Consider the following 17215-nt stretch of genomic DNA (forward strand, 5'->3'; position numbering starts at 1 on the left):
TTTCATCCTGACCAGGATCATTGACTGTCATGGTTTCATCATGGCCAGGATCATTGGCTGTCATGGTTTCATCATGGCCAGGATCATTGGCTGTCATGGTTTCATCCTGACCAGGATCATTGGCTGTCATGGTTTCATCCTGACCAGGATCATTGACTGTCATGGTTTCATCATGGCCAGGATCATTGGCTGTCATGGTTTCATCATGGCCAGGATCATTGGCTGTCATGGTTTCATCCTGACCAGGATCATTGGCTGTCATGGTTTCATTCTGACCAGGATAATTGACTGTCATGGTTTCATCCTGGCCAAGATCATTGACTGTCATGGTTTCATCATGGCCAGGATCATTGACTGTCATGGTTTCATCCTGGCCTACCCCAAGGGTAACTGACAGGAACCATACTATAGCATGGTCAGGATTGTGAGAGAAGAAACTCTTTGAAATTAGAATAACAGTCTGCTCTCTCTATCCATTCATCCTCTCATGGATTCTCTCATATCAGACCACAGACTGTCTGAAATAATCAGTCATGAACAGAGAGTTTCACGGAGTTTCAGTGTATAAAGATTGTATGGTTTCTATTAGTTTCTGAGTCTGGACGATAACGATAAACCAAGGTATCACTGGTCACTGGAAGAGCCCAAGGAGGGGTGATAAACTCCATTCTCCTGGCTGGGTTCCAACCTGGCCCCTCGTACCTAACCATTCCCAGCTTCCATGCAATTAGGTCATTGTTGTTGTAACTGAGAATGTGATCTCATAACTTCTCAATCATCTTCCTAACCTGATACAATAAAGGTAGGCCTATTTGAACCAATGTTATTACACTGTTTGGTTTATAAGACGTTTGTAGACTTTAATAATGTGTCATTATTGCACTGAGGTGCTCAATACCACACTGACATGCAAACCCGTCCCTCAATGACTCCCACTCAGCTCTCTCTCTGTATTTATTTACCTTTATTTAACTAGGCAAGTCAGTTAAGATCCAGTTCTTATTTACAATGACGGCCTTGGAACAGTGGGTTAACTGTCTGTTCAGGGGCAGAACGACAGATTTGTACCTTGTCAGCTTGGGGATTTGAACTTGCAACCTTGCGGTTACTAGTCCAACGCTCTAACCTGGGTATGCTCTTGCTCTATTTGATATCTCTCCTGCTCTCTCCCTCTCCCCATCTCTCTCTCTCTCCCTCTCTCTCCCGCTCTCTCTCTCCCTCTCCATCTCTCTCTCTCCCGCTCTCTCCCTCTCTCCCCCCTCTCTCATCTATCTCTCCCTCTACTCTTTATCTATTTGATCTCCCTCTCTCTCTCTCTCTCTCTCTCTCTCACACACACACACACTCTCTGTCTCTATCTCTCTCTGTCTATCTCCTTGCCCAATGCAGCAGGTTGAATCCATTGCCCCGATTTCCTGTCACATGATTGGAAATAGGATCCCTTGTTGCTCTCTGTGTGTGTGTGTGTGTGTGTGTGTGTGTGTGTGTGTGTGTGTGTGTGTGTGTGTGCGTGCGTGCGTGCGTGCGTGTGTGTCTGCGTGCATGTGTGTGTGGTTAGACCTGCCTGCCTTGGAGTTCACTTCAGACTTCTATCGCGGACTTGGAACGACACCTCCACACAAAACGATTCGCCGCATCAGTCCGCATCAGGCAGCGTTCAGAGCAACAGTTCACCTGCGTCCGAAGTTCCCGAACACTTTCCAGTCTCAGCACTCCTCGCACAGAACACGACCATAACCTACCCAAGACAAGTCCCACTCTCGTTCTCTCTCTCGCTCTCTCTCTTTCTCTCTCTCAATACTTGAGCGATGGATTCATTTTTGACAATCACGGCTGCCCTTCTACTAGTTGGTTCTTTATCTTCGACTGCTTCGAGACAATTCGACACTGGTAAGTTGATCGGAAACGTTTTTATGCTGTTGTTTCTTTTCCTTGTGTGTTTATTTATCCAACTCATCCGGTAGCCTTTAAAAGTTAGACTACTACAATGCGTACTTTGTTTGAGCCGCCAGAGAATTCCCTCGCAAGGCGCTCAATGGAAATATTGGGCTATTGATGTGAAATTCTTTTAAAATGAAATGTATGACTGAATTTGTGATGCGCATCATATACTGTAGCACAGAACAGAACACAGCAATCTTTATTTTCCTCTCTCGACCTGTCATTACTGCCATGTTTCGTAACCTACTGTAAATCGTAGCAGATGCAGAACGGCTGCTATCTGTCACTGGTTTAATTTTTAAATGAACAACTGCCCTAAGTCCATTTTCTTATGAATAAAGGCTATTAATGATCGATGGCGCTTTCTTATTGCCTACCACAGAAGTGTTCGTTCTTTGACATTATTTTGTAATATATATGATTATATAAAGGCTGTACCTCAATTAAATGCAATCATTATAATACAGTGGGCTAATGATGCAGTATTGTCCAAGGCTGTGGATTGACAGACAGCGGACAGGAGTCAGTGTGTCGTTTATTTCAATCCTTATGAATTAATTCAGTTTGCTACATTGTAATACAATGTGGACAACCCACAGTGAAACCCGGATTCCCCCCTTCCAGAACATGAACTTGAAGCCTTCCTTATAATACATAGTCAGGTATCCAACATGCCAATTTCAATTTTTTAATTCATGTAGAAACATCGAACATAACACTTCAGGGAAACTCTCTTCCCAGATTGCACACATCATGGCACTGTAGCCTATTCCGTTTAAAAATAATTTGTTAGGAGTATAATTATTTAAATAATTTGATAATGACGACCACATGAACCAAACTTCTCTCATTATGTAATGTGTGTTGTGTTTAAACAGCAAATCCTCATGCTTTCCTTTAAAACATTTTTTTTCTTAATTATACCATTATTCCAATGGGAGGTTTGGCCATCTGAGCTACGTGCGTAAGTGCTCCCATGTGTACCAACAATATGCATTAACAATGTATTTACAGCTATGGTATTCCCCCTCGTTAAGCTGTGATGGAGAGAAAACCCCTATCCACAGTACCTTCAGTATATGTAAACTGTAGGTTATCTATAGACCCTCTGTATATACTGTAGATATCGGCATATAGATAATGGGTATCTAGACAATGGGTATCTAGATATTGGGTATATAGACAATGGGTATCTAGATATGGTGCTTATAGATAATGGGTATCTAGACAATGGGTGTGGAGATATTGGGTATCTAGATGTGGTGTATCAAGATATTGGGTATATTGATAATGGAAATCTAGATAATGGGTATCTAGATATGGTGTATCCAGTTAATGGGAATCTAGATAATGGGTATCTAGATATTGGGTATATATAAAATGGGTATACAGTCTATATAATGGATATCTAGATAATGTGTATCTAGATATTGGGTATACAGTATATATATTGGGTATCTAGATATTGGGTGTGCAGTATATATAATGGGAATCTAAATATTGGGTGTACAGTATATATAATGGGTATCTAGATATTGGGTGTACAGTATATATAATGGCTATCTAGATATTGGGTATACAGTATATATAATGGGTATCTAGATATTGGCTATATTTAAAACATTTTGAACCTTTATTTAACTAGGCAAGTCAATTAATAAAAAAATCTTATTTTCAATGATGGCCTAGGAACAGTGGGTTAACTGTCTTGCTCATAGAAAAATGACAGATTTTTACCTTGTCAGCTCAGGGATTTGATCTTGCAACCATTTGGTTACAAGTCCAACGCTCTAACCACTAGGCTACCTTTCACCCCATCATGTCATTCATCCACCACCAACACCTCATGTTTCAGCAAGATGTTGCAATTCCTGGACATTGAAAATGTCCCAGTTCTGCTATGGCCTGCGTACTCATCAGACGTGTCACTCATTGAGCATGTTTGGGATGCTCTGGATCGACGTGTACGACAGCGTGTTCCAGTTCCCACCAATATTCAGCAACTTCACACAGCCATTGAAGAGGAGAGGGACAACATTCCACAGGCTATAATCAACAGTCTGATCAACTCTATGCGAAGGAGATGAGTTGCGCTGCGTGATGCAAATAGTGGTCACACCAGATACTGACTGGTTTTCTGATCCACGCCCCCACCTTTTTTTAATGTATCTGTGGACCAACAGATGCATATCTGTATTCCCAGTCATGTGAAATCCATAGATTAGGACCTAATGAATTTACTTAAATTGATTGATTTCCTTATTTGAAATGTAATTCAGTAAAACCTTTGACACTTTTGCATGTTGCGTTTTATATTTATGTTTCATATACTATGAACTTATACCTGCAGGCCTAATATGTGCCAGGTGTTGAAGGGAAAAAGATACCTGAGGCTTAAACACTCCTCCTCATCACCATGGATGGATCCCAAATGGCACCCTATTCCCTTAGCAGTGCACTACAGTACATAGGGCCCTGGTCAAAAGTAGTGCACTATGAATGGAATAGGGTGGCATTTGGAAGACACACACTGTTTCACTGAGCTGAGTGTGTCTCTGAGTGCTTTAGAAATGGGCTCAGCTGCTTGGAATCCCACATACCATTCTCCTCTCCAAACAACCAAGGGCCCAGCGCAGAGAGATGGAAAGAGCGAGCGTTTGCCTGGCTGCCGCCGAAGCACTTGACACACGTCCACTCAAATGGAAGTCGTTTCATGTGAAAGCGGTCACAGTGAAGGTGTAATTGAGTTTGTGCTGAAAGCCTGGTAATGTTTGCGTTCGCGGGGTGTGTGTGTTGGTCGGACCCTGTGCATAAGCAGGAGCGGGTTAAGCTGCAGTGAATGATTCTGTTGTTGGCGTTGGTGTTCGGGGGATTTGTGATGTTCTTAACATTTTGGAGATTTGTGGCCCGCAGCGCTGCTCTGCATAGGTGTCCTCTTGACTAACTGCCTAGTGCTTAACATACGAACACACCACATCCTCTTCTCAAATCAAACTGGAGAGGTTGACTGGCAGTATTAAATACACACAGTTTAACAGATTATTGACATCTCCTTATACATGTTTCTATTCTATTTTCTTCTATTCTATTACGTTCCTATTTTATTTATATTTTAGTGTATTCTGTCTTTCTCAAAATGGTGCAAGTTTGGTGAATACCTAATTGTACTATAGAAGTACTATTATAGTAATACTACAGTAATTATAGTAGAACTATATTGTAGTAGTCTATAGGGAGGCATCACTTTCTGTGCAGGGGGGAATGCAAAAGCTGTTAACGAGTTGTGAAAAACGGTGTTGTCTTCTCCTGAGAATCAGCCTCAACTTTTTCCAACTGCATTAGTGAAAATATTTGCATAAAAAGCAAACGGATTGCGAGCGGATTGGTTTTCAGGCAGCAGTCTGATTCTGATGAGGGCTGTGACATTTAGAAAGAGGATACATGGAAGAACGGCTGGGGAATATCTGATGAAAAAGAGCAGGCAGCAGTAGACCTGTCAGAAATACATCCTGGTGATGTGGATGACACATATCTGGAGCAACATTTTATTGCGTTTGGAAATGATTGAACAAAAGTTAGTGTTTGGTTGGCTATTATTCATCTTGCCAAGAAGTATGTAGTGGTATTGACAAATGCATGATCTACATTCAAGTATTTAAGGTTAAATGCCTTGCTCAAAGGCACATTAACTTTTGTACCCTTCTCCTAGTCAGCTTGGGGGATTCGATCCAGCAACCTTTCAGTTGCTGGCCGAACACGCTTAACCACTAGGCTACCTGCCGCCTTACCTACTCATCATACCCAAACCAGTCCAGACCTCATCATAACTACACCAGTCCAGACCTCATCATAACTACACTAGTCCAGACCTCATCATAACTACACCAGTCCAGACCTCATCATAACTACATCAGTCCAGACCTCATCATAACTACACCAGTCCAGACCTCATCATAACTACACCAGTCCAGACCTCATCATAACTACACTAGTCCAGACCTCATCATTACTACACCAGTCCAGACCTCATCATAACTACACCAGTCCAGACCTCATCATAACTACACCAGTCTAGACCTCATCATAACTACACCAGTCCAGACCTTATCATAACTACACCAGTCCAGACCCCATCATAACTACACCAGTCCAGACCTCATCATAACTACACCAGTCCAGACCTCATCATAACTACACTAGTCCAGACCTCATCATAACTACACTAGTCCAGACCTCATCATAACTACACCAGTCCAGACCCCATCATAACTACACCAGTCCAGACCTCATCATAACTACACCAGTCCAGACCTCATCATAACTACACCAGTCCAGACCTCATCATAACTACACCAGTCCAGACCCCATCATAACTACACCAGTCCAGACCCCATCATAACTACACCAGTCCAGACCTCATCATAACTACACCAGTCCAGACCTCATCATAACTACACCAGTCCAGACCTCATCATAACTACACCAGTCCAGACCTCATCATAACTACACCAGTCCAGACCTCATCATAACTACACCAGTCCAGACCTCATCATAACTACACCAGTCCAGACCCCATCATAACTACACCAGTACAGACCCCATCATAACTACACCAGTCCAGACCTCATCATAACTACACCAGTCCAGACCCCATCATAACTACACCAGTCCAGACCTCATCATAACTACACCAGTCCAGACCTCATCATAACTACACCAGTCCAGACCTCATCATAACTACACCAGTCCAGACCTCATCATAACTACACCAGTCCAGACCTCATCATAACTACACCAGTCCAGACCTCATCATAACTACACCAGTCCAGACCTCATCATAACTACACCAGTCCAGACCTCATCATAACTACACCAGTCCAGACCTCATCATAACTACACCAGTCCAGACCCCATCATAACTACACCAGTCCAGACCCCATCATAACTACACCAGTCCAGACCTCATCATAACTACACCAGTCCAGACCTCATCATAACTACACCAGTCCAGACCTCATCATAACTACACCAGTCCAGACCTCATCATAACTACACCAGTCCAGACCCCATCATAACTACACCAGTCCAGACTTCATCATAACTACACAGGTCCAGACCCCATCATAACTACACCAGTCCAGACCTCATCATAACTACACCAGTCCAGACCTCATCATAACTACACCAGTCCAGACCCCATCATAACTACACCAGTCCAGACTTCATCATAACTACACCAGTCCAGACCCCATCATAACTACACCAGTCCAGACCTCATCATAACTACACCAGTCCGGACCTCATCATAACTACACCAGTCAAGACCTCATCATAACTACACCAGTCCAGACCCCATCATAACTACACCAGTCCAGACCCCATCATAACTACACCAGTCCAGACCTCATCATAACTACACCAGTCCAGACCTCATCATAACTACACCAGTCCAGACCCCATCATAACTACACCAGTCTAGACCTCATCATAACTACACCAGTCCAGACCTCATCATAACTACACCAGTCCAGACCTCATCATAACTACACCAGTCCAGACCTCATCATAACTACACCAGTCCAGACCTCATCATAACTACACCAGTCTAGACCTCATCATAACTACACCAGTCCAGACCTCATCATAACTACACCAGTCCAGACCTCATCATAACTACACCAGTCCAGACCCCATCATAACTACACCAGTCCAGACCCCATCATAACTACACCAGTCTAGACCCCATCATAACTACACCAGTCCAGACCCCATCATAACTACACCAGTCTAGACCTCATCATAACTACACCAGTCCAGACCCCATCATAACTACACCAGTCTAGACCCCATCATAACTACACCAGTCCAGACCCCATCATAACTACACCAGTCCAGACCCCATCATAACTACACCAGTCCAGACCCCATCATAACTACACCAGTCCAGACTCCATCATAACTACACCAGTCTAGACCCCATCATAACTACACCAGTCCAGACCCCATCATAACTACACCAGTCCAGACCCCATCATAACTACACCAGTCCAGACCCCATCATAACTACACCAGTCCAGACCCCATCATAACTACACCAGTCCAGACCCCATCATAACTACACCAGTCTAGACCCCATCATAACTACACCAGTCCAGACCCCATCATAACTACACCAGTCCAGACCCCATCATAACTACACCAGTCCAGACCCCATCATAACTACACCAGTCCAGACCCCATCATAACTACACCAGTCTAGACCTCATCATAACTACACCAGTCCAGACCTCATCATAACTACACCAGTCCAGACCCCATCATAACTACACCAGTCCAGACCCCATCATAACTACACCAGTCCAGACCTCATCATAACTACACCAGTCCAGACCCCATCATAACTACACCAGTCCAGACCCCATCATAACTACACCAGTCTAGACCCCATCATAACTACACCAGTCCAGACCCCATCATAATTACACCAGTCCAGACCCCATCATAACTACACTTGTCCAGACCCCATCATAACTACACCAGTCCAGACCCCATCATAACTACACCAGTCTAGACCTCATCATAACTACACCAGTCCAGACCTCATCATAACTACACCAGTCCAGACCCCATCATAACTACACCAGTCCAGACCCCATCATAACTACACCAGTCCAGACCTCATCATAACTACACCAGTCCAGACCTCATCATAACTACACCTGTCCAGACCTCATCATAACTACACCAGTCTAGACCTCATCATAAATACACCTGTCCAGACCCCATCATAACTACACCAGTCCAGACCTCATCATAACTACACCAGTCCAGACCTCATCATAACTACACCAGTCCAGACCTCATAATAACTACACCTGTCCAGACCTCATCATAACTACACCAGTCCAGACCTCATCATAACTACACCAGTCCAGACCTCATCATAACTACACCAGTCCAGACCTCATCATAACTACACCTGTCCAGACCCCATCATAACTACACCAGTCCAGACCTCATCATAACTACACCAGTCTAGACCTCATCATAACTACACCAGGAGTGTTTGGTGTGTTCTCGTCTTCTCAGATCATAACTACACCAGTCCAGACCTCATCATAACTACACCAGTCCAGACCCCATCATAACTACACCTGTCCAGACCTCATCATAACTACACCAGGAGTGTTTGGTGTGTTCTCGTCTTCTCAGAGAGCACTGAGGTTTCATGTCAACTGATCTGATGTGCTGCATATGAAGCACTAGCCTGATCCTCTGTCATAAGCTGAATTTAGATAAAAAGCACATCAAATTGTGGAATTTGGACGAGTGTTAGTAAGTATGGGGTGTGTGCAGTGTGCAGTGTGCAGTGTGCAGTGTTTGTGTGTGTGTGTGTGTGTGTGTTCATGAATGTGTATCCTTTTCTATCTGTGCTTATTGAAGGCTATTCAGAAATAACTGTAGGCAGCTACCAACCGGTAGATTCTTTCTTCCCCATAATGACTTTGGGCCGGTGGGCCGGTGGGCCGGTGCAGTGGCGAAGATAAGGAGGAGAGTGTTTAGAAATGGATTCCCTTGCCAGTCCAGACTGACTCTGCTGAGTCCAGGTTTCATTGACTGAAAGCTCCTGTATCTGGCTTCCTCACTGCTCTCTCCTGCTCTGATTATATCATATCTGGCTGCTGTTTCCCGTGTGTATAAAGAATGGTCCACCACCCAAAGAACATCCAGATAACTTGACACACCTGTGGGAAGTATTGGAGTCACCATCATTGTGGAACGCTTTCGACACCTTGTAGAGTCCATGCCCAGACTAATTTAGCCTGTTCTGAGGGCAAAAAGGGGAGGGGTACAAGTCAATATTCCTAATGTTTTTGAACACTCAGTGTATGTTTTGATTGCTAACACATTTCTAAGGCTGCATGAGGATTTGAAAAAAGTCTCATGAAAGGTAAGTGCTCGGCTCTGTTTCTTGCGCAGACTGCACACACTTCATCAGTCTCTCATTCACTATTTGACAAGTGCTTGATAACATTCTCACCCATCAGACTATTGTCCATTTAATCTGGTCTTTACATATAGACTATTAGAATGGCCCACAAATTAAAAAACAGATCATCCATAGCCTGCACTTGAACAGAGGTTATGTGCAGTCCCGTTTTTTGATATGCCAGTTAGACTGTGATTGTAAAGCAGATTAATGTGCTTCATTTTAAGACTATAGTAGCACAAGAAAGCTAGGATTCTCTTTTAAATAGTGACCTGTCAAAACTCTGTTTTCACACGCGATTGATTGTGCAACTACTGGGCTTATAAGTGTACTTCTGGGCTCCCGAGTGGCGCAGGGCTCTAAGGCTCTGTATCTCAGTGCTAGAGGTGTCACTACAGACCCTGGTTCGATCCCAGGCTGCATCACAACCACCATGATTGGGAGTCCCACAGGGCAGTGCACAATTGTCTGGGGTAGGCTGTCATTGTAATATAAAAATACAAGCCATCAAACCCTCTCTTCAGCAAGCATCCCATTTTACTATGTTTGGAAACCCCCAGCCCCTCACATTTCCCTGGGTCTGTCTGTGGTTAAGCATCTCTCTCCTCACCTGGTAACTCCTACTCATGCATCATAGGTTCTGACTTATTCTTTGTACGCCTGACTGACTGTTTGAGGAGAATGTGGATGGAGATGAGACTGGATGCATCCCAAATTAGATGAATGCATCCCACATTATTTCCTATGTAGTACACTACTTTTGACTGGAGCCCATAGGAAATAGGGTGCCATTTGGGACACAATGTTATTGGGGGTGGAGGGGCTGGGTCCTCCTTGAGGATAATGACAGACCGCAGGAGGATGGAGGGATGGCGAGATGAAAGGATGGAGATGGAGTGGGAGATGGAAACAAGCGTGGGGGTTTAGGGTAAACTTCAGTGTTGGTGGAATGTGTGTGTGTGTGTGTGTGTATCCCATCTCTCTCAGCACAGGGAGTGTCAGGGGGTTCTGGGCGGTGGCCCTTGTGGTCCTTTTTTCCGGTCCTCCACCTCTAAACCTTTCCCCATATAGGCTTCTGTTCAGCACACACTGGCGAACCACTGAATGTATGGGTAGTGGTGTGCTTTAGAGTGTGTGTGTGTGTGCAGCTCTCTCTCTCTCACTCTCTCTCTCTCTGTCCCCTCTCATCCCTTCTCTTCTCTTCTCCTCTCCTCTCCTCTCCTCTCCTCTCCTCTCCTCTCCTCTCCTCTCCTCTCCTCTCCTCTCCTCTCCTCTCCTCTCCTCTCCTCTCCTCTCCTCTCCTCTCCCCTCCTTCTTTCTCTTCTCCTCCAATCCCCTTCTCTCTATCTCCTCCCTCCTTTCCTCTCTTCTACTCTCATCTGCCATGTATAATAAGTCCAATACCATGGCCTTGTTGTTAACCTCAACAAGGAAACACAACTAACACCCATATGGTTGCAGGGCACTCTTCCCTTGCTGGCACCACACAGTGAGAGAGTGGGCTGGGCATTAGCGGATTAGTAATGTTCTGTGTCCCAAATGGCACCCTAGTCCCTATGGGCCCTGTTCAAAAGTAGGGCACTATATAGGGGATAGGGTGCCACTTGAGACGCAGCCTGGGGTCTGTTAGGGTCTGCTAGCTATGTTAGCCTTTTGTCTTCTGCGTTACAAAAAGGGGAACCAGGTCTGCAGTGCTGTTAGCAATGCTAACAATGTGTTTGCATGAATAGAGGCAGAAGGATTGGGGCTTGGGGAGGTTTTGTTAGGACTTATGCGAGTGTAAAAGGGGGGACGAGAGAGAGAGAAAGAGAGACAGGGGAGCTGGAGAGACACAGAAAAAGAGAGAAAGAGAGAGAGACGAGGAGAAAGCGAGATGAGCAGGGAGAGTGAGAGCAAGACAGAGATGGAGAGAGACAGACAGAGAGAGTATTTCCCTACTACGCCCACACCCCCAGTACTCCCCAGCATGCCTCCTGACTTGCAATGGCTGCCCAGAGCTCAGACAGAATACTCATATTTACTTGGCTGAAAGTGAGTTGAGTTTGGTTGGAAGTGGGAAACAGAAGAAAACTTTGGTCTGTGTCATGTGGCTTTGTGTCCGGCCGCTGACCTAGCAGCTACTTCCTGTTGACTCCTGGATGGTGCTCTGCAGAGGTCAAGTTACGGCCGACGCCCTGGGACAGGCTGCCATGGCAACCGCAGAGCGAGAGATGGAGTGACAGACGGAGCCCATTATTACCGAGCCTGAAAAGCCAATTAATGCTTACTACTGATAGAAAATAGTCTAGCTGTAGCTGGAACTGATTGACCATGCATAGCCTTTGAGTCTAGCCTACTATAGTCTAGCTGGTGCTGAAGCTGTGATTCTCATGTTCGTGATAAGGAGCTCTCTTTCTGTCTCACCTCCTTTCCCTTTCTCAGTTTCTCTCTTTTTCCAATTAATATGACCCTCCCTCCCTCCCTCCCTCCCTCCCTCCCTCCCTCCCTCCCTCCCTCCCTCCCTCCCTCCCTCCCTCCCTCCCTCCCTCCCTCCCCTCCCTCCCTCCCTCCCTCCCTCCCTCACTCCCTCCTCCCTCCCCCCTCCCTCCCTCACTCACTTCACCCTATGATGCAAAGCAGCTCTGTCCTCCTGTCCTCTTGTCCCCCTGTCCTCCTATCCCCCTGTCCCCCTTTCCCCCTGTCCTCTTGTCCCCCTGCCCTCCTGTCCCCCTGTCCTCTTGTCCCCCTGTCCCCCCCTGTCCTCTTGTCCCCCTGTCCTCTTGTCCCCCTGTCCTCCTGTCCCCCAGTCATCTTGTCCTCTTATCCCCCTGTCCCTCTGTCCTACTGTCCCCCTGTCCTCATGTCCCCCTGTCATCTTGTCCCCCTGTCCTCCTGTCCCCCTGTCCTCCTATCCCCCTGTCCTCCTTGTCCCCGTGTCCTCCTGTCCCCCTGTCCTCTTGTCCCCCTGTCCTCTTGTCCCCCTGTCCTCTTGTCCTCTTGTCCCCCTGTCCTCTTGTCCCCCTGTCCTCTTGTCCCCCTGTCCTCTTATCCCCTGTCCTCCTGTCCCCCAGTCATCTGGTCCCCTGTCCTCCTTGTCCCCGTGTCCTCTTGTCCCCCTGCCCTCCTGTCCCCCTGTCATCTTGTCCCCCTGTCCCCCTGTCCTCATGTCCCCCTGTCATCTTGTCGCCCTGTCCTTCTGTCCCCCTGTCATCTTGTCCCCCTGTCCTCCTCTCTCTCTCTCTCTCTCTCTCTCTGACTCTCTCTCTCTCTCTCTGACTCTCTCTCTCTCCCTCTTTCTCTCTCTCCCTAGCTCTCTCTCTCTCCCGAGCTCTCTCTCTCTCTCTCTCTCTCTCTCTCTCTCTCTCTCTCTCTCTCTCTCTCTCTCTCTCCAGAGCTCTCTCTCTCTCTCTCTCTCTCTCTCCCTCTTTCTCTCTCTCCATCCCTCTCTCTCTCTCTCTCTCCCTAGCTAGCTCTCTCTCTCTCTCTCTATCTCCTGAGCTCTCTCTCTCTCCCTCTTTCTCTCTCTCCATCCCCCTCTCTCTCCCAACCTCTTTCTCTCTTTCTCTCTCCCTCCCTTACATTCACAGACTGTAGGAAGATGCAAAGTGAGCAGCTACCTCTCTCTCTCTCTCCCTACCTCTCTATCTCTATCTCTATCTCTATCTCTCTCCCTCTTTCTCTCTCTCCCTACCTCTTTCTCTCTCTCTCCCTAGCTCTCTCTCTCTTTCTCCCTACCTCTTTCTCCCTCTTCTCTCTCCCTCCCTCCCTCCCTCTCTCTCCCTCCCCTCCCCCTCCCTCCCAACCTCCCTCCCTCCCTCCCTCCCTCCCTCCATTCACAGACTGTAGGAAGATGCAAAGTGAGCCTCCCTCCCTCCCTCCCTCTCTCTCTCTCTCTCTCTCCCTCCCTCTTTCCTCCCCCTCCCTCCCTCCCTCCCTCCCTCCCTCCCTCCCTCCCTCCCTCCCTCCCTCCCTCTCTCACTCACTCACTCACTCACTCACTCTCACTCACTCTCTTCACCCTATGATGCAAAGCAACTCTGTCCCCCTGTCATCTTGTCCCCCTCTCTTGTCCCCCTGTCCTTCTGTCCCCCTGTCATCTTGTCCCCCTGTCCTCTCTCTCTCTCTCTCTCTCTCTCTCTCTCTCTCTCTCTCCCTAGCTCTTTCTCTCTCTCTCCCTCCCTCTCTCTCTCTCTCTCTCTCTCTCTCTCTCTCTCTCTCTCTCTCTCTCTCCCTAGCTCTTTCTCTCTCTCTCCCCTCTCTCTCTCTCCCATCCCTTCTCTCTCTCTCTCTCTCCCTCTCTCTCTCTCCATCCCCCTCTCTCTCCCAACCTCTTTCTCTCTCTCTCTCTCTCCCCTTACATTCACAGACTGTAGGAAGATGCAAAGTGAGCAGCTCCCTCTCTCTCTCTCTCCATCCCTCTTTCTCTCTCTCTCCCTCTCCTCTCTCTCTCTCTCTCTCTCTCTCCTCTCCCTGCTCTCTCTCTCTCTCTCTCTCTCATCTCTCAGACTCCCTAGGAAGATGCAAAGTGAACAGCTCCTCTCTCTCTCTCTCTCTCTCTCTGTGCCACTGGATAGTGAAGTGATTGGACATGACAGATGTGATAGTTATGTAAAGCGTGTTGTGAGAAGAGAGAATAGAAAACTGGTGTCAGGTTCTGTGTCAGTCAGTTAGTCCGGCCTGATCCGACAAGGCAGCTCTCATCTCTCTTCTCTTCTCTTCTCTTCTCCTCTGGTAGACAACATAGAATTAAGCTCCAAGCATCTGCCTGTTCTCCACTCTGTGTGTGTGTGTGTGTCCAAGACTGGAGGACATAAACAATGTTTAGATAGTGATGGTGGAGGGCTGTGGCGTTCATGAAATGTTGTCAGCCGGTGATTGTCAAGCAAATAACAGACAATCTCGGTAATTGACCGTTAATTAACATAAACACATTCAGCATCCTCTGGCTTCTCATGTTTTATTTTATTTTGATTGTACCTTTATTTAAATAGGCAAGTCTCTCTCTCTCTCTTCTCCCTTTTACTCTGACCCTGTAGCCTTTATTTAAATCTCCCTCCCTCTTTAAGAACAAATTCTTATTTTACAATCTCTCCCTAGGAACAGTGGGTTAACTACCCCGGCCCCTAGGACTTTCTCTGGGCCAATGTGATACATAGCCTACAAGCCACTGATGCAGAGCTTTGGAACATCTACATTGTAAAAGGTCTAATACATCCATGTAATATAGCCTACATCATCACAATAAATCCATGTAATATAGCCTACATCATTACAATAAATCCATGTAATATAGCCTACATCTTCACAATAAATCCATGTAATATAGCCTACATCATCACAATAAATCCATGTAATATAGCCATGTAATATAGCCTACATCATCACAATAAATCCATGTAATATAGCCTACATCATTACAATAAATCCATGTAATATAGCCTACATCATCACAATAAATCCATGTAATATAGCCTACATCATCACAATAAATCCATGTAATATAGCCTACATCTCACAATAAATCCATGTAATATAGCCTCTACATCTAAATCCATCAATGTAACTAGCTCTTGTAATATCTCCTACCTATCATCACAATAAATCCATGTAATATAGCCTACATCTTCACAATAAATCCATGTAATATAGCTACATCATCACAATAAATCCATGTAATATAGCCTACATCTTCACAATAAATCCATGTAATATAGCCTACATCATCACAATAAATCCATGTAATATAGCCTCTCATCCATCACAATAAATCCATGTAATATAGCCTACATCATCACAATAAATCCATGTAATATAGCCTATATCATCACAATAAATCCATGCAATATAGCCTATCCCTCATCACAATAAATCCATGTAATATAGCCTACATCTCACAATAAATCCATGTAATATAGCCTACATCTTCACAATAAATCCATGTAATATAGCCTACATCTTCACAATAAATCCATGTAATATAGCCTACATCTTCACAATAAATCCATGTAATATAGCCTACTCATCACAATAAATCCATGTAATATAGCCTACACAATCTCTCACAATAATATCTGTCCAATCTCTGTCTCTCCCTAGCCTTTCTCATCTTCACAATCTTCCCTAGCCTCATCTTCTCAATAAATCCATGTAATATCCTATATCATCACAATAAATCCATGTCATATAGCCTACATCATCACAATAAATTCATGTAATTTAGCCTACATCTTCAACAAGATGAATAGACCAACAAGATGAATAGGCCAACAAGATGAATAGGTCAACAAGATGAATAAGCCAACAAAATGAATAGACCGACAATATGAATAGGTCAACAAGATGAATAGGCCAACAAGATGAATAGGCCAACAAGATGAATAGGCCAACAAGATGAATAGGCCAACAAGATGAATAGGTCAACAAGATGAATAAGCCAACAAGATGAATAGGCCAACAAGATGAATAGGCCAACAAGATGAGTAGGCCAACAAGATGAATAGGCCAACAAGATGAATAGGCCAACAAGATGAATAGGCTGAATAGGCCAACAAGATGAATAGGCCAACAAGATGAATAGGCCAACAAGATGAATAGCCAACAAGATGAATAGGCCAACAAGATGAATTCTCTCAACAAGATGAATAGGCCAACAAGATGAATAGGCCAACAAGATGAATAGGCCAACAAGATGAGTAGGCCAACAAGATGAATAGGCCAACAAGATGAATAGGCCAACAAGATGAATAGGCCAACAAGATGAATAGGCCAACAAGATGAATAGGCCAACAAGATGAATTGGCCAACAAGATGAATAGGCCAACAAGATGAATAGGCCAACAAGATGAATAGGCCATGGGATCCCATAGAGCCGCCTGTGTTTTCTGATAATTCTATCAACTCCTACAACAAACAATTGTTTTTGACAATCAGAATGCAATTGAATTTATCTGAACGGAAATGTGTTTAATGTGCCTGAGCTTTTATTCTCTCTCGGTCTCACCTCAGATTCACATAATGAATTTAAATGCAAAATGGATTGTTATCTGCTGGTGTATTGAAGAGAACTCCCTCCCTAATAGTTCTCTGTTAGTATGCCTCTACTCAATCTATTTGAGAATCTCTCTCCAGCTCTTTCTTTCCTGTGGTCTCAGATAGTTACATTCAGAGACTGTAGGAAGATGCAAAGTGAGCAGCTCCTGGATATCTCTCTCTCTCTCTCTCTGTGCCACTGGATAGTGAAGTGATTGGACATGACAGATGTGATAGTTATGTTTCCAAACTTTTTGTGAGAAGAAAATGTTGCCG

General features: G+C 45.1%; 1 protein-coding gene across 2 annotated transcripts in view; it reads left to right on the forward strand.

Moving 5' to 3' along the window:
* Window positions 1–1548: 1548 nt before the first annotated feature.
* The window catches only part of LOC135513784 (kremen protein 1-like), a 128865-nt gene continuing 113198 nt past the window's right edge, over window positions 1549–17215 (forward strand). Inside the window, exon 1 of one of the 2 annotated variants that reach the window (XM_064936710.1) lies at window positions 1549–1890. In XM_064936710.1, coding sequence (XP_064792782.1) covers window positions 1809–1890 — 82 coding nt within the window. In that variant the 5' untranslated portion in view covers window positions 1549–1808. The remainder of the gene's footprint in view (window positions 1891–17215) is intronic. The other variant, XM_064936711.1, reaches the window with a different exon arrangement.

This window comes from Oncorhynchus masou, chromosome 25, assembly GCF_036934945.1.
Source record: "Oncorhynchus masou masou isolate Uvic2021 chromosome 25, UVic_Omas_1.1, whole genome shotgun sequence".
In the NCBI taxonomy this organism is placed as follows: domain Eukaryota; kingdom Metazoa; phylum Chordata; class Actinopteri; order Salmoniformes; family Salmonidae; genus Oncorhynchus; species Oncorhynchus masou.